The sequence below is a fragment of the Eulemur rufifrons genome, chromosome 28 (assembly GCF_041146395.1).
Source record: "Eulemur rufifrons isolate Redbay chromosome 28, OSU_ERuf_1, whole genome shotgun sequence".
Classification (NCBI taxonomy): Eukaryota; Metazoa; Chordata; class Mammalia; order Primates; family Lemuridae; genus Eulemur; species Eulemur rufifrons.
In genome coordinates this window covers 63681256-63707441 of record NC_091010.1, presented here as the reverse complement: position 1 = coordinate 63707441, position 26186 = coordinate 63681256, and the positions used below count along the sequence as shown (strand labels likewise).

The 26186-nt window shown below is 37.7% G+C and overlaps 1 protein-coding gene across 3 annotated transcripts in view; it reads right to left on the bottom strand.

Annotated features, from left to right (window-relative positions):
- Nucleotides 1-24193, bottom strand: part of PLEKHA1 (pleckstrin homology domain containing A1) — a 53160-nt gene extending 28967 nt beyond the window's left edge. For 2 of the 3 annotated variants that reach the window (XM_069460158.1, XM_069460160.1), the window contains exons 1-3: nucleotides 24098-24193; nucleotides 6751-6911; nucleotides 1676-1732 (exon numbers count right to left, since the gene is read on the bottom strand). In XM_069460158.1, the coding sequence (XP_069316259.1) occupies nucleotides 1676-1732; nucleotides 6751-6891 (198 nt within the window). In that variant the 5' untranslated portion in view covers nucleotides 6892-6911; nucleotides 24098-24193. Of the gene's footprint in view, nucleotides 1-1675; nucleotides 1733-6750; nucleotides 6912-24097 lie in introns of those variants that run through there. The other variant, XM_069460161.1, reaches the window with a different exon arrangement.
- Between the last annotated feature and the right edge of the window lie 1993 nt (nucleotides 24194-26186).

Below are 26186 nucleotides of genomic sequence, written 5' to 3'. Positions count from 1 at the left end.
CAGAAACACTTGAGGTATACTTAAACAGTATTTGTCTTTTGTAAATTTACACAGTATGACTTTAACAGAAAATGTTTCCTTTTAAATATGTAGTTTTCATTTTCCAAGCCCAATTATTTTTTATTATTTGGTCAATGAGAATGAATAGCTCTATGTAATATTGATAATAAACTATTTTATTTATTAAAAGAATCTGTCAGGCCGGGCGCGGTGGCTCATGCCTATAATCCTAGCACTCTGGGAGGCCGAGGCGGGTGGATCGCTCGAGGTCAGGAGTTCGAGACCAGCCTGAGCAAGAGTGAGACCCCCGTCTTTACTAAAAACAGAAAGAAATTATCTGGCCAACTAAAAATATATATAGAAAAAAATTAGCCGGGCATGGTGGCGCGCATGCCTGTAGTCCCAGCTACTCGGGAGGCTGAGGCAGGAGGATTGCTTTAGCCCAGGAGTTTGAGATTGCTGTGAGCTAGGCTGACGCCTCGGCACTCACTCGAGCCCAGGTAACAGAGCGAGACTCTGTCTCAAAAAAAAAAAAAAAAAAAAAGAATCTGTCTTCTAAACCGAGGTACATTCATAAATTAGTCTTCTGTTGAAGTGATCTACCTTTGCCAACAGATCGCAGTATATGCATAATGGTACACATTTCTTAATAACAGTGTTGCTACCTTTTGCATCTCATATTTTAAGTCATCAACAAACTTTTACGGCTTTTGTGTAAAACACAAAAATTACCACAGGGCTAGCACCTCAGCGTCTCTAGCTCAGTTCCCAAAACACTACTGGAATAAAATAAGAGCCAGGCACTGCAGCTCAAGCCTGTAATCCTAGCACTCTGGGAGGCCAAGGAGGAAGGATTGCTTGAGCCAGGAGTTTGAGAACAGCTTGAGCAAGAGAGACCCCCCCCCACCCCACCCCCGTCTCTACAAAAAAAAAAAGAAAAAATTAGCTGGGTGTTCTGGCACATGCCTATAGTCCCAGCTACTCGGAAGGCTAAAGAAGGAGAATTGCTTGAGCCTAGGGGTTTGAGGTTGCAGCGAGCTGTGGTGACGCCACTGTACTCCAGCCAGGGCGACAGAGTGAGACTCTGTCTCAAAAAAAAAGAAGAAAGTAAGGAAAAAAAGCTATCTGAACAATATAAAAATCTACGTTTTTGAAAATAAAAGATAAACAGGACAGCAAAAATACCAGAAAAACAAATTTACAAACAAGAAATATAAGTTAGTAAAGACAAAGTGAAAAGGTAGAAAAATCATCCTTTTAACATGAAAATTGTCCACAATTTCCTCAAAATAAAACATTAAGAAACACAAGGTCAAATACAACGGAATTTAAAAGTTGGAAACCGTCTAAATAAACATAATACAGACTTAGAAAATTCTCCAGACTTTCTCAAGGTCGAACCTGTTAACTGATTTCTCCCTTTCTGATGTTCATATACCTGATCAAAAAAGTTAATGTTAACTTTTGCAATTTGCCACACCCTGTAAGTAAATTCATATTCTTCCTAATTTTATCAATTTAAAGAACTTCCTAAACACAGTAATCAGGTACTGTTTTCAGCAGGATATGAACCTGAATACCACCATTAAAAGGCATAAGAAGGAAACTGCTACTTCTAGTCATACTCCCACTCAGAGGGATTTTAATTCACAATAAGACAATGTATAAGGACTACCTTTGAAATGTAGGTAAGTTTAATGGCTCCAACACGTGATGATCCAGAAGGTAGGTTCTGGAAATAAATTATTAATATATAATTAATACTCAACATTACAGATTTATTTTCTACTATAATGTTCCACATATACTAAAAATTAAGAAGTTAGATTTTTTTAATATCACATTTTTACAAATCAACTTTCTTCAGTTCAAGTGTTTACTACATCTGAAATCAAGTCGACAACCTGGATAACAAAACTGAACTCTACTCTGTTCCATCATAATGCATTCTAGGACTAAAAGGCTATTTTTATCATTGTAGCTAAACTAATAATCTTTTTCATGAGCTTAAAAATCCATAAACAAGATGAGATTCTGTTCCTGAAAGCAATGGGAAAATAGGGACATAAAAGAAATATAATTTTAAGAAATTTTAAAAGACTATACATATTACTTTGTTCTATTAACATTTATCAAATATATGTCTTGAAAAAATGGATTAGCTTTTCCCCCTTTAAATGGTTTAGTGTTTTTAATATCGTATTTAATCTACATTGATACTTTTTTCTTAAAAAATTATTAATTCTCTTTAAATCATGTTCTAGGTATGTATATATTGGAACTTCCACAGAAAATACTTTTATTCTTCCCTAAACAAGTTTTAGATGTGGCTTGTGTCATAAAAGACATAAGGGTAAAGAATTAGGAAGAAGGAAAATCATTTCTGTCTGAAGCTATGAGGAAAGACTCTGAAGGAATGAACAATATTTAAGCTAGATTTTAAAGGAAAACTTTGGAAACACAAAAAACAGGACAGAGAATATTCCAGGCAGAGAAAACATAAACTACGGCAAGCAGCTGAGGATACACAGAAGCTCTGTGCTAGAAGGAGTAAGTGGCTGTGCTGGGATATAATACAGTGCTGTACAGGATTGCAGCACAGAGCCATGGTCTGAGAACTTGAACTGAAATCGAAACAAAGAGGACCTAAATAAAAACAAAGTAGCAAGGAATTTATACCTAGAGAATTTGAAATCAATGAAGAAGGCTTCTGAGCAGACCTGTAATCAAAATTTGCTTTAATATATCCTGTTATATAATAAACTGGATAGACTACAGAGGAGGATGATGGAGGTAGGAAAACCAGGTAAAAGAATCTAGGAAAAAGTAACAAAGAATATATGAAATATATGAAACTACTGACAGAAGATTTCAAAAGTAAAATTAAAACATTCTTGATTTTGAAAATTACCTCCACTGGAGATTAAGCAGGATTAACTTTTTAACTTACTTTATACTAATATACCTTTGTATGGTATATTATTCTAATGAATAATTAGGAGGTACCTTTCTCAGACCTCTATAAGCTTACCGGAAGCCTAGATATTTCAAAGACTTAAGATTCCCAAACATGAACTGGTTGGTTATTGTTGACAGGGACAGATCTTTTTAAAACTTTCACTCATATGTACTGTAAAACTGCATTATGTTCTGCTTTAAACTGTATACTACGTATAAACTTCCAAATATAAATCATACATAATAAATATGGATATATAATAAAATTATAATCTTTAATGTATAACATTAAAAGGTTAGTTGTAGTCTTATACATATTTTATGTTTAGAGGTGTTTTGTTTTTTAAATTTTGGATAAGGAAAGAAAATGTGAAAATATCTTTAAGAACCTCTAATTATTACCAAAGTGATTTTTTCAAACACCTTTATGCTCCCATTCAAGGGTAATAATTTTTTTTAAGTTTTCCAAAAGTCTATTATTTTAACTAGCTGAAGAGAAATTTAAGGCTTTGTGTAAGGAAGAGAAATAAGAAACAAAAATATGATGTAAAGAGTCACAGATTAAATAGTAGCACAGTACTATTTAAAACATAAGCACCTGGGAGAAAAAGAATATTAAAAACATCCATTTTCTATGGACTAGTATTACTGTCAAGTTCAACTGGAAAAAACTGCGTTTCAAAAGGTGTTACCTGACAATGAACAAGAAATAATAAACTAATATGACATTTAAGTGAAAAGGGAAATAAGCCATTAGTTATCTATGAGTTCCTGAACTCATTTTGACAAATACTTCTTCAAATCTCTTCAAATTCACTTTCTAATAAAGCTACTTAATTATTTAATTCTCCACCATTATCAACCAAACACAGAAAGCCACAAACTGATCCCTAGAAATACACTAGGACAAATTTTAAAAGCCACGGTTAGTGGCAGACAAAGCAGTGATCATAGGAAGAAGTGGCTCCCTAAGACAGGTGACTCAAACTAATTTTCTTTCTCTACCAGGGTTATGATGATCAGTATAATCATGTTATGGCACCTTGACATAAGACTAGACTGAACCATATGTATATTGACAATTTCATATGGTTCAACCTAATATAATAATCTTAGCAAAACATTTTACTGAAGTTTTCATGAAGAGGTATGTCTTGATTATTACATTTAAAAGTGACACCAAGTTGGTAATAATGTCTAATACACTGGTTGGCAGAATCAAAACTTTAAAAGATTCTCCTAAGTTGAAAAGAAGAGATAAAATTAATAAGAATGAACTGAAAAATTTAAAATTCTGTGCTATGTCCAGAAAAACCAATACGTTAATTACAACGTAGAGATCTGGCTTTAACAAAGTTCATGTGAAAAAGACCTAGCTGAGCACAAACCTTAATAAATACTCCCCCTGCTATAGCCAAAGTAAAGTATTCTCCAAGTACACCACAGGCTCTCTTGCTCTCATGTCTTTGCCCCATTATTCTTTGACCACTTCTCCACCTCTTAGCCAAAATCATATCCAACCTTCTAGGTCAATTTCAAATATTAGCAACTACATGAAGACTTCAACATCCTCTACTTGCTATAATTGCAACCTTCCTCTGAATTCCAAGTTCATGTTTCATTCAGAGTAATAAATATACCCTGTTTTGTACTTACCTTCTTCTTTTAGCTCTGTTAATTTGGAAATAACCAATAAAAGGAGAAATTATAAGAAGGCTCTATTATGCATGAAAACAGAAGAACAATTTTAAGTACAATTCAGGAGAAACCATATATAAGTCAATCAGACCTTGTGAAGAGAAAGAGACAAACCAGGGAGAATAGTTCAACATTGGCAGAGCCGTGCAATGGCCTACATGGGTGAAGAGAACCAGGAAGAAATGGGAATCCAGTTAACAGGAATTAGAGGGAGTCAAGGAGGATGATGTTTCTACTTTGGGAAATGGGGTTTTTCAGGGGATTGTGACCTAGATAAAGAGAAAAGGGAGGAATATGATTTATATTAAAAAAAAAAAAAGGTAAACATGAACTTTTGCTTTTTGCTGACCTGTTGTTTCTCCCACAGACTCTCATCAAGTAAATAAAGGTAATAATCACATAGTTGCATAGCCAGATGGCTACCACCCCACAAAGCTGGTTACACCCAGAGATAAGGGAGAAAAATAAGATGTCAATAACCTTTATAAGGATAGTAATAGAAAACAGACAGTTCCTAGCAAAAAAAAAAAGTATCATACAAAGTCAGCATTCAAATCATATAAACTGAATTAACATACAAATTATCCTCCAGAATTTGAAAGGTTACCTGTGCATAAAGGATTAAAATTTACTTTACAAGAGAATCAGAGGGCAAAAGTAGAATTAATGGGGAGAAGATAAGGAATTAGATTTTGGGTCACAGAAAAAAAAAATAACTGAAGCTGTCCCCACTATAGTATTTTTTAGTAACATGTAGTTCAAACAACAGCTAAAATATAGACCAGGGATGGATGAGTTTCTTATGTTAAGGAGGTTAAATTAATACTAAAGTCCCTAACAACTCAAATTCTATATAAACAAATACACACACATTAGCATGTATGTTTCTTATCTAATCTAAAATCAGTAGACAGCAGTAAAGAATAATCTAAAATCAGTAGCTAGCAGTAAAGGACACTGGAGTAGTTATCAGGAGATCTAGTTTCTGTTCTGTGAAACAGAAGAGAACCTCCTACAAGTCCCTGCTCTTCCCTAGACTTTCCATTCCTCACTTCAACAAGAAGCCCACCAGACAAAATCAGTTTAGAAGTTCGCTAGGGATTCATCCCTTGCTTTTGCATATTTCCTTGCAACAGATATGTCCATTTTTAACTTTTGTTTTTTTTTTTTTTTTTTTTTTTTTTTTTTGTTGAGACAGAGTCTCACTTTGTTGCCCAGGCTAGAGTGAGTGCCGTGGCGTCAGCTTAGCTCACAGCAACCTCAGACTCCTGGGATTAAGCGATCCTACTGCCTCAGCCTCCCGAGTAGCTGGGACTACAGGCATGCGCCACCATGCCCGGCTAATTTTTTCTATATAGATTTTTAGTTGTCCATATAATGTCTTTCTATTTTTTAGTAGAGACGGGGTCTCACTCAGGCTGGTCTCGAACTCCTGACCTTGAGCGATCCACCCGCCTCGGCCTCCCAGAGTGCTAGGATTACAGGCGTGAGCCACCGCGCCCGGCCCATTTTTAACTTTTGTAACAATTTTCACTTGGAGATAAAGAGTTGCACAGGTAGAGAAAGTTTAAAACTACTCAACAGATGATCTCTAATCTCAGGTCTCTTGTAGATCTTAAAACGGGGATTCTGATTTTTAAAATATGACATTTACCCCAAGAATTTGCAAGACAACAATAAAATCAAAATGCATTTCACTTCAGGGATGGCATCACAATGACTGACACTGAAGGCTGACTCTACAAGATGAAAGCACTACATGTGTGCAAGAGTACTAGGTAGTCTCTATCCCTAGATACAGAATCTTAAATCTAAATGAGTTAAGAATTTTCTACCAGAGAGAGTGTTTTTCTACCAAAGAGGGAAAAACATATGCAAAGGCATGAATTTTTATCAAACGAACTTAGTTTCACTTTCTGAAATTCAAACAACACAGGAGGGATCAGAGGTACAGGGCAGGAGAGTAGAGCCAGTGGAAATAAATTTAAATACATACTATTGAGGAAGACAAATCCTAAAAGCGGTATGGTATATTAAATACTAAAATAAATAAAAAATTTCTATGCTTTTAAAATCCTTCTGGATTTTACAAACCTGTGGGTTATCCATGTACCATACGAAACTGTCTTCTCTGGTATCCAGTATGAAGTACCTTCGAAGAAATTTCCCACTGTTTTCATTTTCTTCAATGTCTAGAAAACCACAAATGCGATTCTGACGATCCACATAAGGCATTTCTGGGCTTGAACATTACACTATAAAATAAAAACATTAACAGTAAGCTCCCTATGGAAAAAAAAAGAATTATTTCTCAGTGGACTACAAGCACAAAATGCACCATGGTATACAGTCTGTTCAACAAGGAACCTATTTTCCAGCATTAAGTGGGGCCCGTTAATGTAAACACACATCAACATCCGAAGCATCAGCAAAAATCACTTTTGAATTAAGATTATGAGTGATTACTAAATGTAACTGTTCACATTTGATAGGGACAAAGGAGAGCTACCGGCATCATTGAATAATTTACTTACTTTTTCCCTAAAATAACCCCAGATGGGCCAAAAAATTAGCCATCCCAACTTTAATTTCCTCATTTACAAATCAAGATAATCTACCCTTTAGATTTAGGATATTTTAAAATTCACAAAACAGTAATAGTTGTCCATATATTACCTCTTTTAATCTCCTAAACCACCCTATAAATAGGCATCATCATCTCCATCGCACAGATAAGGAACTTAACACTGAAAGGGAAAGTGACTTTCCAAAATGACAGAACTAGTGCGTAAAGAATCAAAACCTGAACCCAGATTCTGGGTCTGTACAGCTCATATCCACCATCCTGTCTCTCTAAAATCCTTTGAATTGGTAAAACTAAAGTGAATTGAGGTAAACTTAGCTAACACAATGGAAAGAGAAATAAGCAGGTCTGATATGCCTCCTGATAGAAAACATAAACATTGTCTATGAAGTGAACATATAACAAAAAAAAATTTTTTTACCAAAATTTGATCAAGTAGTCACTAGGATTTGCATTGGTATATCCAAATGCCAACTTATAGGAAATGAAGAACACAGGAACATACTAAACTGCACCACAGGAATTCAATCAACAAATGCTAGACTGTGGGAAACAAAAGGACAAACCACCTAGTTTCTTTAGCAAATAAATTACTACAGGGAAAAAAGAGAAAGATTAAAATAGACTTAATTAGGCCGGGCGCGGTGGCTCACGCCTGTAATCCTAGCACTCTGGAAGGCCGAGGCGGGTGGATTGCTCAAGGTCAGGAGTTCGAGACCAGCCTGAGCGAGACCCCGTCTCTACTAAAAATAGAAAGACATTATATGGACACCTAAAAATCTATATAGAAAAAATTAGCCGGGCATAGTGGCGCATGCCTGTAGTCCCAGCTACTCGGGAGGCTGAGGCAGTAGGATCGCTTAAGCCCAGGAGTTTGAGGTTGCTGTGAGCTAGGGTGATGCCACGGCACTCACTCTAGCCTGGGCAACAGAGTGAGACTCTGTCTCAACAAAAAAAAAAAAAAAAAATAGACTTAATTAAAAGGCATATCATATTCTGGTTCTAAAGTACTGAAACTTCTGTTGTATGTACTAAAGTTAAAAACCATAACCTGGGTAAAAAGTAGTATTTCCAACCATCTTTTCTCTAGAAACTATAGATGTATGATTCCTTCCTGATGTAATGCTTAGTCCAAAACTGCTGTTTCTACTCTGGTGCCATCACATCTTCTGGCAGGATGAATTTATGTAACTAGCACTTCATTTAGAGGTTCAAGGTAAATTTAAGTCACAGTGAAAATCCAATTATAATGTACCCTGATACAATGTATGCCTACATCACTGTTCTGTATGCAGTCAGAGAAATGATGAAACACAGCAAAAAGTTTTAAAATAAAACCATCCATTAAGTTTGTGTGTGTGCTGTTATAAAGCTGACACTTAGATGAAATAATTTGTTTAATAAATTTACCCAAAGTTTTAAAAAATTTCTAAAATGTAATCAAGGCTTGAAAAATCAATACACTATACTAGCATATACCGCAGGTAAAAACTATCAACTTGTGTGGTACTGCCATGAGGATACACATAGACCAATGGAAAAAAATTGAAGCAAACCTATATGTCTATGGTCAATTTTCAACAAGGGTGCTAACACCATTCAATGGGAAAAGAATAGCACCTTCAACAAATGGTGCTGGTACAACTGGATATCCACATGTAAAAGAATGAAGCTGGACCCCTACCTCAGATCATATACAAAAATTAAGTCAAAACAGATTAACATCTAAATATAAGAAGTAAAACCATAAAACTTTTAGAAGAAAATATACAGGTAAATCTTAACCTTGGATTTGGCAATGAATTCTTAGATATAACACCAAAAGCATGAACAACAAGAATAAGATAAATTCGACTCCATCAAAATTAAAAACTTTTCTATATCAAAGGCTATCAAGAAAGTCAAAATACAACCTACAGGATGGAAGAAAATATTTGCAAATTGTACATAAGGATGTAGTATTCAGAATATATAAATAACTCTTACAACTCAACAGCAAAACACAAACAACCCAATTTAAAAATGGGCAAAGGACCTGAAGAGACATTTCTCCAAAGAAGACATACAAATGGCCAATAAGAACTTAAAAAGATGCTCAATATCATTAGTCATTAGGGAAATGCAAATCAAAACCACAAGGATATATTACTTTACACCCACTAGGAAGACATAATTAAAAGAGGAAAATAAGTATTGGCAAGAACATGGAGAAACTGGAACTCTCCTACATTTCTGGTGGAAACGTAAAATAGTACTACACTAAAACAGTTTGCAGTTTTTCAAAAGTTAAATTACCATAGGACCCAGCAATTCCATCCCTGCCTCATTTTATAGTGCTTCCTTTTATCACGTTTTGCAGATACCATGTTTATTACAAATTGAAAGTTTGTGACAACCTCACATTGAGCAAGTCTCTACACCATTTTTTTCCAATAGCCTGTGTTTACTTTGTGTCTCTGTGTCACAGTTTGATAATTCTCACAATATTTTAAACCTTTTCATTATTATTATATTTGTTACGGTGACCTGTGATTTTCAATGTTGCTACTGTAATTATTTTGGAGTACCACGAACCACGCCGATATAAGATGGTGAAAATCAATAAATGTTGTGTTGTGTTCTGACTGCTCCACTGATCAGCTGTTCCCCTCATCTCTCTCTCTCTCTCTCTCTCCCTGGATTTCCCTACTGCCTGAGACACAATATTGAAATTAGAACAATTAATAAATCTACAATGGCCTCTAAGTGTTCAAATGAAAGGAAAGAGTCACACATCTCTCACTTTAAATCAAATGCTAGACGTGATTAAGCTTAGTGAGGAAGGCATGTCAAAAGCCAAAACAGGCCAAAAGCTAGGTCTCTTGCACCGGTTAGCCAAGTTGTGAATGCCAAGGGAAAGTTCTTAAAGGAAATTAAAAGAACTGCTCCAGTGAACACACAAATGATATTAATAAGAAAGAGAAACAGCCTTATTGCTCACAAGGAGAAAGTTTTAATGGTCTGGATGGAAGATCAAACCAGATACAACATTCCCTTAAGCTAAAGACTACTCCAGAGCAAAACCCTAACTCTCTTCAATTCTTTGAAGGCCAAGAGAGTTAAAGAAGCTACAGAAGTCAGAAGCTAGCAGAAGTTGATTGACGAGGTTTAAGGAAAAAAGCCATCTCCGTAACACAAAAGTGCAAGGTGAAGCAGCAAGTTATCCAGATGATCTAGCTAAGATCACTGAAGGTGACTATACTATGGAAGAGATTTTCAATGTAGATGAAATAGTCTTTTACTGGAAGAAGATGCTGTCTAGGAGCTAAAGAGGAGAAGTCAATGCCTGGCTTCAAAGCTTCAAAAGAAAGTCTGGCTCTCTTGTTAGGGGCCAATCCAGCTGGTGACTTGAAGATGAGGCAATCAATGCTCATTTACCATTCTGAAAATCCTAGGGCCCAAAAGAATGATGCTAAATCTACTCTGCCTGCACTCTATAAATGGAACAACAAAGCCTGTATGATAGCATATCTGTTTTACAGCATGATTTACTGAATATTTTAAGCTCACTGTTGAGATCTCCTGCTCAGAAAAAAAGAGTCCTTCCAAAATATTACTGTTCATTGACAATGTACCTGGTCACCCAAGAGCTCTGATGGTGATATAAAAGGAGGTTAATGTTTTCCTGTCCACTAAGACAACATCCATTCTGCAGCCCATGGATCAAAGAGTAATTCTGATTTTCAAGTCTTATTGTTTCAGAAAGACATTTTGTAAGGCTATGGCTGCCATAGATAGTGATTCCTCTGATGGATTTGGGCAAAGTAAATTGAAAACCTTCTGGAAAAGGTTCACCATTCTAGGTGTCATTAACAACAGTTGTGTTTCATGGGAGGAGGTAAAAAAAAAAAAAAAAACATTAACAGGAGTTTGGAAGAAGTTGATTCCAACTCTCATGGATGACTTTGAGGGGTTTGAGACTTCAGTGGAGGAAACAACTGCAGATATGGTAGAAACAGCAAAAGAAGTAAAATTAGAAGTATTGCCTGAAGAGATAACTGAATCACTGCAATCTCATGATAAAATTTAACAGTGAAGAGCTGCTTCCTATGGATAAACAAAGAAAGTGGTTTCTTGAGATAGAATCTATTCTTAGTGAAAATGCTGCAAACATGGCTGAAATGACAACGTACATAAAACTCTTACATAAACTAAGTAATAATGCAGCATCAGGGTTTGAGAGGATTAACTTCACTGTTCAAAGAAGTTCTACTGTGCGTAAAATGCTACAGAGCATCAAAAAGCATCTCATGCTACAGAGACATCTTTCATGAATAGAAGAGTCCATCAATGCAGCCATCTTCATTGCTGTCTTATTTTAAGAAATTGCCACAGCTACCCCAACTTTCAGCAACCACTACCCTGATCAGCCAGCAACCACCAACATCAAGGAAAGACCTCCACCAGTGAAAAGATTACAACTTGCTGAAGGCTCGGATGATTTTTGGTATTTTTTAGAAATAAACTATTTTTGAATTATTTTATGTACATTTTTTAGACCTAATGCTACAGTACACTTAATAGACTACAGTATAGTATAAACATAACTTTTATATACACTGGGAAACCCCCCAAAAAATTTTGTGTGATTCGTTTTATTGTGATATTCGCTTTGTTGAGGTGGTCTGGAACTGAACCCACAATACCTCTGAGGTATGCCTATATATACTCAGAATTGAAAACAGGTACTCAAGCAAACCCTCGTGCATGAATGTTCACAGCAGCACTATTCACAAATAGCCAGAAAATGGAAACAAACCAAACATCTATCAACAGGTGAATGGTTAAAGTATATACATACAATGGAATACTTTTCAGACATAAAAAGGAATGAAGTACTGATACATGCTTCAATCTGGATGAACCTTGAAAACACTATGCTATGTGAAAAAAGCCAGCAACAAAAAGGCACATTCATATGAGTCTATTTATGTGAAAAATCCAGAATAGATAAATCCAGAGAGACAGAAAGCAGACTGGTGGTTGCCAGAGGCCGGGAGAAGGGTGAGATGGGGAAGGGCTGCCTACGAGGTGATGAAACTGTCTTGACACTAGATACAGGTGATGGTTGCACAATACTGCAAATGTATTAAATGCCACAGACTTGTACACACTAAAATGACTAATCTTATGTTAATTTTACCTTGATTGAAAAAAATTAAAAGAAGTTTTAATGCTACTGATTAGATAATTTCTATAATGACTGCCCCCAATGCATTTATTTTACTTCTTTGTTTAAAAAAGTAGACCAAATAAATTATCTAATTGAAAAACTCAATTTCTTGGACTACTTAGTCTAGGAGAAGTTGGCTGCCATATAGGAAATTTGACTACCTTGACACTGCTCTGTTGTGTGAAAGCCAACTAAGTCCCATGGAGAATCTGTGTGGAAAGAGGTAGCCAGCCCACACCCAGCTGTCCCAGCCATCCCAGCAGAGTGAGTGAAGAGGCTATCCTGACCATCTAGCCCAGACAAGCCTTCAAATGACCCTAGTTCCAGCTGTCATCTGACTGCAACTGCATGAGAGACTCCAAGAAAGAACTGCCCAGATAAGCCCAGTCAACCCACAGAATAGTGGGTGATAACAAATTCTTCTTTTATGCCACAGAAAAACCCTCAGAAATATACCACATAAATATCATATATAAAACATTCAAGGAATTCTATGAACAAATATATTCTGAATTTGTGTTGGCTTTTAATGCTGTACAAGGAATTATCACCTGGATAGCTACTTGAAAATTAAAACATTACACTTTTAAATAAAATATGAGTAAAAGAAGAAATCAAGAAAATAATTAGAAAACATTTTTAACTAAATGAAAATTTAAAAAGTCAGAATTCGTGAGGTACAGCTAAAGAAGTTTTCAGAGGAAAATGTATCATTTTAAAACGCTTTTATTAGAAAAGAAGGTCTAAAATCAGTGAGCTAAAGCTCCACCTTAAAAAGCTAAAAAGAGTAAAGTAAACCCAAAGTAAAAGGAAATAATAAATATTAGGAAAGAAATTAATGAAATAGAAAACAAGCAATAAAGAAAGATAATCAAAAGTTGGTTCTTTGAAAATATCATCAAAATTGATAAATTTATAACTATGTGAACCAAGTAAAAGAAAACAAATCACCAATATTAGGAAATGCAGAGAGATTATCACTACACATCGTACAGATATTAAATGGTAATAAGAATATTATGAACAACTTTATGTAAACAAATTTGACAATTTAGGGGTAATAGATAAATTATTTGAAAAATACAACTTTGAAAAAGCTGACACAAGATAAAAAAGAAAATCTAAATTGCCCTGTATCTATTAAAGACATTGAATTCATTACTGAAACCTTCCCCAAAAGTCCAAGCTCACACAATGGTTCATATATGAATTCTATCAATCACTTAAGGAAGAAATAACATCAATCTTTAACAAACTCTTCCAGTAAATGGGAGGAAAGAACAGTTCCTAACTTGTTTTATGAGACAAACGAAACATCAAAATCTAACAAAGATATTACAAAAAAGAAAATGACATACCAATATCCGCCATGAACACAGAAAGAAAAGTTCCTAACAATATTAGTAAATCAAATCCTACTATACATAAAAAGGATAGTATATCATGATTAAGTAAGATTTATCTCAGGAATGCAAGGTATGTTTAACATTTGAAAATCACCATAATTCTAAACATTAAGGTAATAAAGAAGAAAATCCGTATGATCATCCAATATGTGAAGAAGCATTTATAAAACATAATAGCCATTCATGATTAAAACTGTCAGTAAATGAGTACTAGAAGATAACTTTATCCTATAGAGGGCTTCTATGAAAAACATACAATTTCATCATACTTGGTGGCAAAAAACCAAATTGCTTCCCCTTAAAATCCAGGAAAAAGGAAAAGATGCCTGACTTACCACTTCTATTTAACATTGTACTGGCCATTGCAATAAGGCCAAGAAAAAATTGGGATAAAGATCAGAAAAGAAAAAATAAAACTGCCTGTATTTGCAAGTGAAGTGATTACTTACATAGAAAAACCTAAGGATCTACCAAATTATCAAAAGTAATAATTTAGGAATAATAAGTGAATTTAGAAAGGTTGCAAAAACCAACTGTACTTTTAAATATTAGCAGCAAACAATTGGAAAGTGGGATTTTAAAAATTCTATTTAGAATAGCATCACAAAACATAAAATACATAGAAATAAATATAACAAAAGATATGCAGGATCTCCATATTGATGACTACAAAGCATTGCAGACAGAAATTAAAAGACCAAAAGAAATGAAGAGTTATACAATGTTCATGGATTGGAACACTCCAAATTAAATAAAAATTCAGATAAATTGGAATTTAAAAAACTAAAATGTTGATTCTCCCTAAACTGGAGAAATCAATGGACTCAATTTAATCCAATCAAAATTCCTGCAGGATATTTTATAAAACATTGACAAGGTACGCCATCATATATATTGAAATGCAAATGACCTAGAAAAGCCAAATCTGTTTCCCAAAGAACAAAGTAGGAAGACTTACTCTACTTGATTTCAAGACTTACAATAAAGCTATAGCAATAAAGACACTGTAGAATTAGTGAAAAGGTAGATATAAACCAATAGAGCAGAATAGCATCCAGAAACAGATTTCATACATACGCTGTCAGTTGATTTCCAACAAAGATGCAGAGGCAACTCCGTAGGGAAAAGACAGTCTTTCCAACAAATGCTGCTGGAATAATTGACTACCCATGTGGAAAAAAAACTGTATCTAAATGGATCACAGACCTAATGTAAAAGCTAAAACAATAAAGCTTCTAGAAGGAAATATAAGACAAAGTCTTCATGACCTTGGCGATAGACAAAGACTTCTCAGACAAGACATAAAAAGCCTGAACTATATAATAGTTGATATATTGAACTTAATTAAAAACTGCTGCTCTTCAAAAGACATCATAAAGAAATGAAAAGACAAGCCACAAAATGGGAGAAAGTATTCAGTGTACATATATCTGTAAAACAACTGATATCCAAGAATAGGCAGGTAATTATTACAATTCACTAATAAGGCCAGGCGTGGTGGCTCATGCCTGTAATCCTAGCACTTTGGGAGGCCACGGAGGGAGGACTGCTTAAGGCCAGGAGTTCAAGATCAGCCTGAGCAAGAGCGAGACCCCATCTCTACAAAAAAATAGAAAAATTAGCCAGGCATGGTGGCGCATGCCTGTAGTCCCAGCTACTCTGGAGGCTGAGGCAAGAGGGTCACTTGAGCCCAGGAGTTTCAGGTTGCACTGAGCTATGATGATGCCACTGCACTCTAGCCAGGGCAACGGAGCGAGACCCTGTCTCAGGGAAAAAGAAAAAAAAAAAAAAAAAGGACAGACAATCAAATAAGAAAATGTGAAAAGTACTTGGAACAGACAAGCTGACAAAGAAGATATACAAATAGTAAATAAGCACACAAAAAGATTCTCATCATTGTTAGGAAAGTACTGCAAATAAAAACCATAAGATACCACAATATACCTACTAAAATAGCTAAAACAAAAACAAAAAAATCATGACAATACCAAATGCTGTCAAAGACATGAAATCAGCCAGGTGCGGTGGCTCACGCCTGTAATCCTAGCACTCTGGGAGGCCGAGGTGGGAGGATCGTTTGAGCTCAGGAGTTCAAAACCAGCCTGAGCAGGAGCAAGACCCCGTCTCTACTAAAAAATAAAAACAAATTAGCTGGACAACTAAAAATATATAGAAAAAATTAGCCGGGCATGGTGGCGCATGCCTGTAGTCCCAGCTACTTGGGAGGCTGAGGCAGAAGGATTGCTTGAGCCCAGGCGTTTGAGGTTGCTGTGAGCTAGGCTGACGACACGGCACTCTAGCCAGGGTGACAGAGCGAGATTCTGCCTCAAAAAAATAAAAATAAAATAAAAGATATGAAATCAATGAACTCTCATACACTGCAGATAGGAAAACAGTTTGGCAGTTTCTTACAGTTAAACGTACACTTACAATACAACCCAACAATTCCACTCCTAGGTACTCATTCTAGTGAACCGACAGCTTATGTGCACATAAAATCCTGGATGCAAACGTTTATAGCAGCATTATTCATAATTATGCAAGATTAGGCAAAGAAAAAACCAGAAATAATTCAAATGTCCTTCAACTGGTGAATGAATAAACAAACTGTAGTACATCCAGTACAATACTACTTGGCAATATGAAGGAACAAACTATTGATGCACACACGACAGTGACAAATTTCAAATGTACTTTGCTAAGAAGTAAAAGAAGCCAGACCAAAAAGGCCATAAGGGCAGAGAAAAGATCAGTGGGTGAAGGCAAGAGTTGACTTCAAAGAATAACTTTTGGGGTGATATAATTGCTCTGTTCCTTGATTGTGGTGGGAAACATGACTATGCATTTGTGAAAACTATAAGCCTATGTACTACAAAGAGTGAACTTAACTACACGCAAAGTAAAAAAACAAACAACAAAAAACTACAGTGATAGAAAACAGATCAGAATTGCTAGGGCTTGGGATGAGGAAAGGACTGATTACAAAGGAACATGAGGGAATTATTTTTCATGCTGCAATTGTACAACTTGTACAACTGTACATTATAGGATAATGTAAATATATTGATACTATTCATTATATTTAAAATAGGAACTAAGATTTTCACAGTGAGAGAAAACAGGTACAAACACAAAGGAAAAAACTGTGCACAATGTATCTGAATTAGAAATACTATGAACTCATGATCTCCGAAAATATGACAGTAATAGAAAATCACGGCAATATCAATGTAATCACTGATTTAGGCAAGCATGAACACTAAGCGAACACTAAAACTAGATGAAATGTTAGGGAGCAGAATATTCATAGTCTCAAAATACAACACCACAGTTTTCTTACTAATTACAAAGAGGAAATGTATCTTTACAATGGACAGATCTTATAGCCCCCACTTTTACCAAATGATTTAGTATCTAATGACTCTAGAAGCTAAGTACTAATGGATACCACTTCCCTCTTAACAGAACATGTATTATATGATTCCACTGATATGAAATGGGCAAATCCATAAAGACAGAAAGCAGATTAATGGTTGCATAGGTATGGGAGGACAGGAGGGAAATAAGGAGTTGCCTAGGGATGGGAGGATACAGGGTTTCTTTTGGGGTTGATAAAAAAGATTCCAAAATTGATTGTGGTGATAGCTGCACAGCTGCAAATACACTAAAAACTACTGAAGTGTACACTTTAAATAGACAAATTATATCTCAATAAAACTGTTTTTTAGAAAGAAAGAAAGAAAGAAAGACAGACAGACAGACAGACAGAGTTACAACTGTCTAGGGCACATTAGAAACTCTAAGGAACATTCCACCTCCCAGAACTCTGATAGTTGGACCGTACCAGGAAGTGGTCTGTGGACCCCTTCTCTATACATATTCAGTGTGTTGGTGAGCTCACTCATTCTCACAGGTCTCAGTATTGATGACTTTCCAAACTGGTATCTCCAGCCTTGAACACTCTGCTGAATACCATCCTCATGTACAGACATCTCAAACTTAACAAACTGAGCTTCAGATATTCCCCTCAGAAATCTGATCCTCCCTGTCTTTCCCATTTCAGTAAATGGCCACTCCCTTCTTCCAGTTGTTCAGGCAAAATATCTTGAAGTCACATTTGATTAAGGCTTCTTTCTCACTCCATGTCCAATCCATCAACAAACCTTGTTGACTCTATCTTCAAAATATAACCAGAATCCCACCACTTCTAGCCGCTTGCTGCCACTCTGGTCCAAGTTCATCACCTCCCATCTGTATTACTGCAAGGCCCTACTTGCTTCTGCCCTTGCACCACTCCAATCTATTCTCAACACAGAGTCAAACTGATCCCATTAAAACATACAGTAATGTGTTTATTCAATAAATACATATTACTACTTGTGAAGCACTATTCTAAATATTTATATATTAGTTTATTTAATCCTAATAACAATAACTTCACAGATGAGAAAACTAAGGAAGTAGCAGAGCCAGGATTCAAACCAGAAGAGTCTGGTTTTAGAGCCATACTCATCAATACTATGTAATACTGCACTCTGCTCAAAACTCTTCAAAGCACTGATGTCAACCTCAGCTGCTTATTAGAATTACCTGGGAGTTTTTAAAAATCCTGATGCCTAGGCTGGGCACCACTCTCCCACCCCTAAACAATTAAATTAGAAGCTTTGGGATGGGATTCAGGCATCAGTACTTTTTTAAAGTTTCCCAGGCAATTCTAATATTCAGCCACGGTTGAGAACTACTGTTTCAACAGGATCCCATCTCAAAGTAAAAACCTAAAAACCAAAGCCTTTATAAAGACCTACAGGCTTTACCTTCCCCCTCACACCGTTCCAACTGCCTCTTCACTACTGGATTCACCAGACAAGCTCCCCTCTCAGGGCCTTTCAACTCAAATGTCACTTTCTCAGTGAAGCCTTCCCTTAAGACCTTATCTAAAATTTCAAATCCTCCAAACTGTCCTGCTACTTCCTATCACACTTCCCTGCTTTATTTTTCTCCTTAGCATTTGTCGATATCTAACAAATGATATAGTTTATTTATTTACCTGTTTCTTGTCTATTTCCCCACACTAGAATATAGGTTTCATGAGAGCAGGGATTTTTTTCTGTTATTTACTGTAGTTTCTCCAATGCCTAAAACAGTGGCTGGCACATGGAAGGCACTCAATAACTATTTCTTGAATGAAGTATAAAGCAACCCATAATTACTACATCAAAGATAGTTTAAGTTTCTAGAGAGAAAGCTGCTTTTTCCTCATCAGACAAGAAATCATTTAGCAGATTTAACTGATTTGTTTAAATGATGGAAGGAAAAAAGATTCAAACACTATATTTCTGTTTGAATGTATATTCTTAGTAAAGCTAGTATGAGACAAAAACAGATAAAATTATATTATTAATCTCCCCCCCCCACACACACACCAAATTTATCCTTCGGCTTCACTTATTGACTCTAAGGTCTTACAAATCAGTTATAAGTTAACATGTTCACAGTTAACAACACTTCATCAGTCAGGAACCAGAAAGTAAGCCCCTCCAGCAGCAACACCACCAAAAAAAAAAATCAGAGACATAAAGGAAAAAGAAAAATTGAATTCTGCACAGTGAGACCTTATCAGGCCCACGGGACTTTACTATTTGTTAACAGATACCAAGTGGGACTAGTCTTGTTGCTTCATCATCGACAAACACAAAGCTGAGGATATATAGACATCATGGATCACACTTCTGTGGAGTCAGGAATGGCTCTGGCACCCTAACCACCACCTTACCATCTTTTTTCACTCTGTAAAAGCAGTTGACAGAAGACAGGAAAAGAACACAGGAAAAGGAAGGTGTTCACCCAAAAACAGTGGCAGAGGTTCTCCAAGGGAACTCATTTTCCAAGATCAGAAGTGCCTACAAAAAGGAGCGATTGGCCTCTCATTCTCCAGTTTGATGTCTGCTTATGTAGTAGACTGAGGGACTGACCTGCGCCTATCTGAGCAGGAGGATAAAGAGAATTGATAAGAAATAGCAGGGCACAGAATGGGGGCAGACTTAAGCAGCCTGCATGCCACCATTTGGCATCTCAAGGAAGTGAGTTTCAGTGGGCTAAATGGAAACTGCAGAATTACCTGGAGTACAGTTGTCTTGCCATCACCCAAAAATCTGGTTGTAGAGAGAAAAGATCCCCACCCCAACTCACCCCTCACACTCACAAACCAGAGGGTGGACTGACAGGTGTATAGGATGGCAAAGGTTCAGTCACAAAAATTTTCATATCCAAGAACTGTGCAGTAGAAGTCTCCCTGCAAGATCTCAGCAAAAATGTCAGTTCGCTTGCCTATTGGTGGACATCAATGGCCTGCCACCGTTAGTCAAGAGAGGGCTTTAGTAGCCTCATACAATAAATACTTACCTTTTTCCATTTCTCTTCTGACTAATCCCTGCCCAAGTACATCCCTGAAGAGGGAAAGAGGTATCTCAGGAGCATACCACAATCCCTCCCTACAAGCATTTCAAGCAGTAAGTAGCCAGACAGTGGGGTAAGGGAGAAAAAGAGGTTTAAATTGAATATGTGATTGAAGGCTTAAACTGGAATAGATTAGACTGGAGCTTGTAACAGCTGTAAATGATAAAAAAGCTATCATTTGCCCATGATGTCATTAGGCAGTGGGAGGGAGAGACAGAAAGATACTACAGAGCACAGTTAGTTAAAAGCAGTGAATGGTGAAAATTAAAGCTGTCTTACCTTTGTCCTCACTAAGCTCAGACTGCTCCATGAGGTGATGACAAATGGAAAAGCATTCCCACCCTTAGTAATGGGAGGGAACACCTGACATGGAAATTCTCATGGGGGATTTACTGTACCCGGTAAGATGCTACATTAGAAGCCCTATGGGATCGCTTACAATTCTAGTGCTTGTGATTGTCCTTTCCTTCAAGAGGTTAAATTGAACCTAGAATCAATGAGTTCAATGGTTACACAGTACAAGGCTAGATTGCCTAAATGGCTAACACAACACTTTCTGGAGAATAAAGCAATCAGATTGACAAGTCTGATAAGGGCTCCACATAAGAAATGATACTTTAAAACTTATTTAATTAAAAAAATTCCTAAATGACTCTAATTTTGCTTTATAGTAAACAGAAACTCTAGTACAAAGAAAACTTATGATATTAAAATCCCCAAAACACCATCTTCCTGAATCAAAGCAATTCAATTAATTAAAAGTGTTACTAAAATAAATATGTTTGCTTAGACATCTTCTAGGAATTACAAACTCACATATCCTTTATCACACAGCACCTACAAGAAAAAGAATATTACTTAGGATTAAATGGTTTAATGTTACTCATTAAGTGTAACAGATCTACTGCTATAACAAATATCAGCAGGAAGCTGTTTACATAAAACAGCCCATATGTTTATGTCTCTAAAAATAATTAAGCATTGTAGATAAGCATCTAAAACTACTAAAAGTTGATGCCCCAAGAATTCCCTTCAGATACTATGTCAATAAATTTGCAAATGCTGTGTATGTACTCATAAATGGTCAAAAGACCTAATACCAAATTTTAATATTTATCTCCTACTGAAGTTATGTTATGGTATCACTAGAGATCTGAAATTTTAAAGATTTTAAAAATCTTGAAATTTAAAATTAAATTTTAATATTACTAAAAGTAAATCGCTCCAGGGTGTGAAAAAGTAATTATTTGTATATTACTTCAGCTAAGAGCTGGAATCAACTGGGAAGTACTCGAAGGCAGTTATTGCTATAGTGCTTGAAATTTTCTAGTAAAAGCAGAGTATGAGTAATTATTGTCACATATGAACAATTACTACATTATATTTGGAAAACTGTCTTCCCCATTCTCAAATGTCAGAGTTATTTAAATAAGAACAACAATTTAACATCAAGCAATATGTCAATGTCAAAGTCTGACTTAAATTATGCTAATAAATTATTTCTTAGATTTTATTCTAGGTTACAAATCACCAGACAGCAAAAATAACTGCGAGATTTGAAGTATGACTATAAGAATAACAGTAAAGAACTTTCAGGCTTAAGCAAAAAAAAAAAAAATCACTTTTTAAAAAGCGCCATTAAATGTTTGTAGGAAAAACATCCCTGTAAAAATGTGAGCTGTTTCCACCTTTCTCAAATATCTTCCTAGGAGTCTTCAATAACATCACATCCTATATGTTATCAACTAACACTTGAATATTGTACATGATGACTTTTTAAAGAAAATAACCCAATGCTATTCTTAACGTCCTTAAATACTTCTACAAAGGTCCTTCCGGCTTATGAACTCATGGCAGTTTCCTCACAATTGTATACTTATCCTGTTTCACTGTCTCTCCTAGTCTATGACAAACTCAAATTTATACACCATCTCTTTCCTATGTTGTTACATTGCTAAAACTGGGGGGAAAAGATACAAATCTGCTACTTCCCCCCTAAAAGCAACAATAAAAATACTAATTAACAAGATAAAGCCAGATAGAAGTGTGTGTGTGTGTCTCACACGTTCTTAATGTCACAAAAGTTATCCACTGTTTATTCCAAAGTTAACAGCCAAACATCTTGATACAGGTACACTCTGCAAGAGAAACTTGTCAGTGACTACACTGTAGGGTTTATAGCACTATAAAATAAATCAACTGCTGCATTAACTTAAATTCTGTCAAACTTTGAATATTTTTGTTTAAATGTATTAGTACTCTAAAATGTAATTTCCCTTGGTTAGATTTGGCCAAGATAAGGAATACTTCAACTAATTCTATTTGGGGAAATATTTTTTGCCACAAGCCTGTCAATATGAAAAATTAAGAATACGAAAAATAGGCATTTTGGTCAGAGCAAATCTTACTATTTTTGCAATAGCAGTTCTTCAAGCTCTTCATTTTAAGAAAAATGGTTTTACAAAATGACTTTTTAAAAGTTTTTATGTGAATCACATAACGCTTATCCAAATTTTGCTCTAAATTATTTCAATGGCATTAAACTAACATAGAAAGTATGCAAGTTGCATACTCTGGGAAAATAAAGCAGACCGATCAGTAGTTCTAAAATAAAAGACAATGGTATAATCCTCAGAGTGCGCTATTCGTTCCAGTCATTAAACACACAGGAAATAAGATTTTCTATTTAGAAAACTAATTCATAAAGGGCAATGACTTCATTAAAGCAAAGGAAATCTTATAATAAACAGACAAATCAACTGTAAAATACGAAACAAGTAGTATAAAACTAGAAGGTGAAACAGAAGAGGAAAAATGGCATGAATTGCCCGAATATTTATTCCTTAAAACTCTTCTTGGACCTATCTCCAAACGGAGCAATCGAGTTTCATTATTTACTGGCCCAGGCCATGGCAGATGCTCGGCTTCGGGGAACAGCATAACTAGAATTCTACCAAAGGCAGTTAACGCCATAAAAAACAAGACCGCTTTCATTATGACAACACTTTCCCCTCTTTCCAGGATGGTCAATAGAAAGCATATGAAATAAACCACAAACCACTCAGGACGGCCCCAAGGCACTGCGGCTGGCAGCTGGCCTCAAGGCAAAAGACCTGGTTCTGGTCGTCTCCGTGGTGCCACCTGCGTGACCTTGGGCAAGTCACTTCCAACTCTCCCACCGGCCATCTGCACCATGAAGGCGCGAAGGCAAATCACTAATACCGCACGACTCTACGGCCCTGGGCGGAGTCGACTTCGGCCTGGGCAAGTCCTTGAGTGAAGGCGCATTAAATTACCAGAAAAGGATGCCCAGGGCCGTGCAGCCCCCGCGGGCGCAGCCCCGGAGCGAGCCACCCCGACAGGCGCCACCGCCGGGAATCCCCGGACAGGGGGCCGCGCGCGCAGCGTCCAGAGCGGTCTTTCTCGCGGGGAGCAGGGCGCGCCCGGACCTCCGAGCAGACAGCCCAGGAGTCGTCCGCCCCGCGACCGCCGCGGGCCTCCCTGCCGGACGCCGCCGAGAGCTGAAGCCAGAAAAACAATCAAGGACCAGGGGAAGGAGGACGCCGCCCGGAGCCCGCGCGCAGGTGAGCCGGCCCGGCGGCCTCGCCCAGGTGCGGCGCGCGCGGAGCGGACACGTTGGGAGGGGACGCCGCCCCGCATCCCGCGCCGCCGGCCCCTTGGCGGACGCCGATCTCCTCGCCTCAGCGGCCCCGCCGCCGCCGCCTGGAGCCCGGCCCCGGCCCCCCGCCCCAGCGCGGCCACGCTCCTCACGCCAAACTTTACCGCGCACTCGGTCCGGAGCACCCGCGCCGCCGCGGCCCCGGCTTCCACAGGCAACGAGCTGCCCGGAGCGGCGCCCACGACGGCCGTCCGCGCACTGCGCACGCGTCCCCGCACTGCCTCAGCCCCCAGACGGCGGCCGAGATTCCGGAGCCGGCACTCCCAGCCGCGGAGACTACAAGTCCCGGCAGGCCCCGCGCGGCGCGTCGGCGAGCCGGTGTCTTCCTGGTCCCAGGGCGGTGGCCTCGCGCGCGATGGAGGTTGCGCGCAGAGGGCTGGGCCCCCGGCCGCGCTGCTTCCTGGGATTCGTAGTTTTCAAGGACCCCTGGGTTTGGCTCGGTGGTGGAACTCGGGGTTCTCTGATGTCATCGCCTAGAGCTGCGAAGCACAGGGATCTTTAAAAATAGGCTTCGTTATTTTGCAGATAATTTGCTTGCAAGCTGTCCCACAATCGGTCCAAGTAGCACAAATTCACAGGCGGCGGCGTGACTTGCAGAAAAATACTTTACAGCTCTGCGCGCCAATTTTTCGCTCCTAGCCATTTTTCTCTCCCTAGAAATGTAGTTCCACCTCCTACTTCAATGGTGTTCATAGTGCAGGAGGCTAAGAGAAACTTAACGAAGGAGTAGTTGAAATTCTTTCAGGACGAATGGAGGATATATATGTAGTCTCATAAATACTTGGAAATATTTCACATACTTGTTGAGCACCTACTATGTACCAAGTACCGCAATAGGCAACTAGGTATACATCTGTGCACAAGACAGACACTGTCGCTGCCCCTCGTGGAGCCTGCAGTCTGTAAGGGAGCTAGTCCACAAACAAGCAAAATCATTACAGATTTCAGTAGAATGGCAAGGCTGAGCAAGTTCAAGAGATAGTGGCAGGGGAAGCCTCTTCAGAGAGGGTGATCAGGGAAGGTTCTTCCAGGAAGTAATATTCGAGCCGAAACCTGAAGAATGAGAAATATTCAAACATGCAAAAGAACTAGGAAAGAAATGCCACGCCTTTCACAGTACTCGCCACACTCTAGACTCTCAATAAATTTGTTCTTTTTGTATCCTTCCTTGCCTCTCACTGCACAACCTTAGATCACATCCTTCCCCCTTCAAAACCTTTACAAAATCTTTATCGACAATTTTCAGAACATCCTTCCTATGTGAAGATGTACATGAGACAAATCAATGTCCAGTGACAGGACAAGCTATACAGCTGCTGGGACAGAAAACAGGAGGTAAATGCCAACGAGTCTGGTAACATGGCTGGAATCCTGACTACTTCTTCTTTATTTGTGAACTGGGTTTGAAGTCTGGGCACTCAGCCTGGCCTCCTGATTTGCTTCTGTTTATGAGACATAAAATCAGATTTTGAGTTTGTCTCTATTTAAAGATTCTGAAGGAGGCCAGGCACATTACACTTTGGGAGGCCGAGACAGGAGAATCGCTCAAGTCTGGGAATTTGCGACCAGCCCAATCAACACAGCGAGACCTCATCTGTCCAAAAATAAAAAAAAAAAGAAATTAGCGGGGCGTATTGGCATGCACCTATAGTCCCAGCTACTCAGAGGCTGAGCCAGGAGGATTGCTTGAGCCCAGGAGTTTGAGGTTGCAGTGAGCTATGATAACACCACTGCAGTCTAGCCCAGGCAACAAAGGGAGACACTATCTCAAAAAAAAAAAAAAAAAAAAAAAAAATTCCTAAAGGAAACTTACATTTTATCTCATCTGAATCACAGGTGTAGTGAAAAACAGTCCCAGATTTACCTGTATAGACTTACCTGTGTGACTTTAAGTAAAGGATGACATTTTGCCTTTCTGACCTTTAGTGACCTCAACTGTAAATGAGTATAATTCACCCTGCCCAACTTACAAAATGTTCTCAGCATCTGATAAGCTGATGGAGGTGAAAACACCTTACAAACTGCATGGAATGCTCGCATGCTGCCTCTTTTGGACTGCTCATTTTCAATTGCCTTTCATCCAGCATGACTGTTCTATTACCTTTTGAGAAACCTTAGCTGTGCAGCTTTGCCAACATCTGTCTCTTTGGGGTGCTTCATTTCCTCATCTGAATGATGATTGAAAGGGTATGG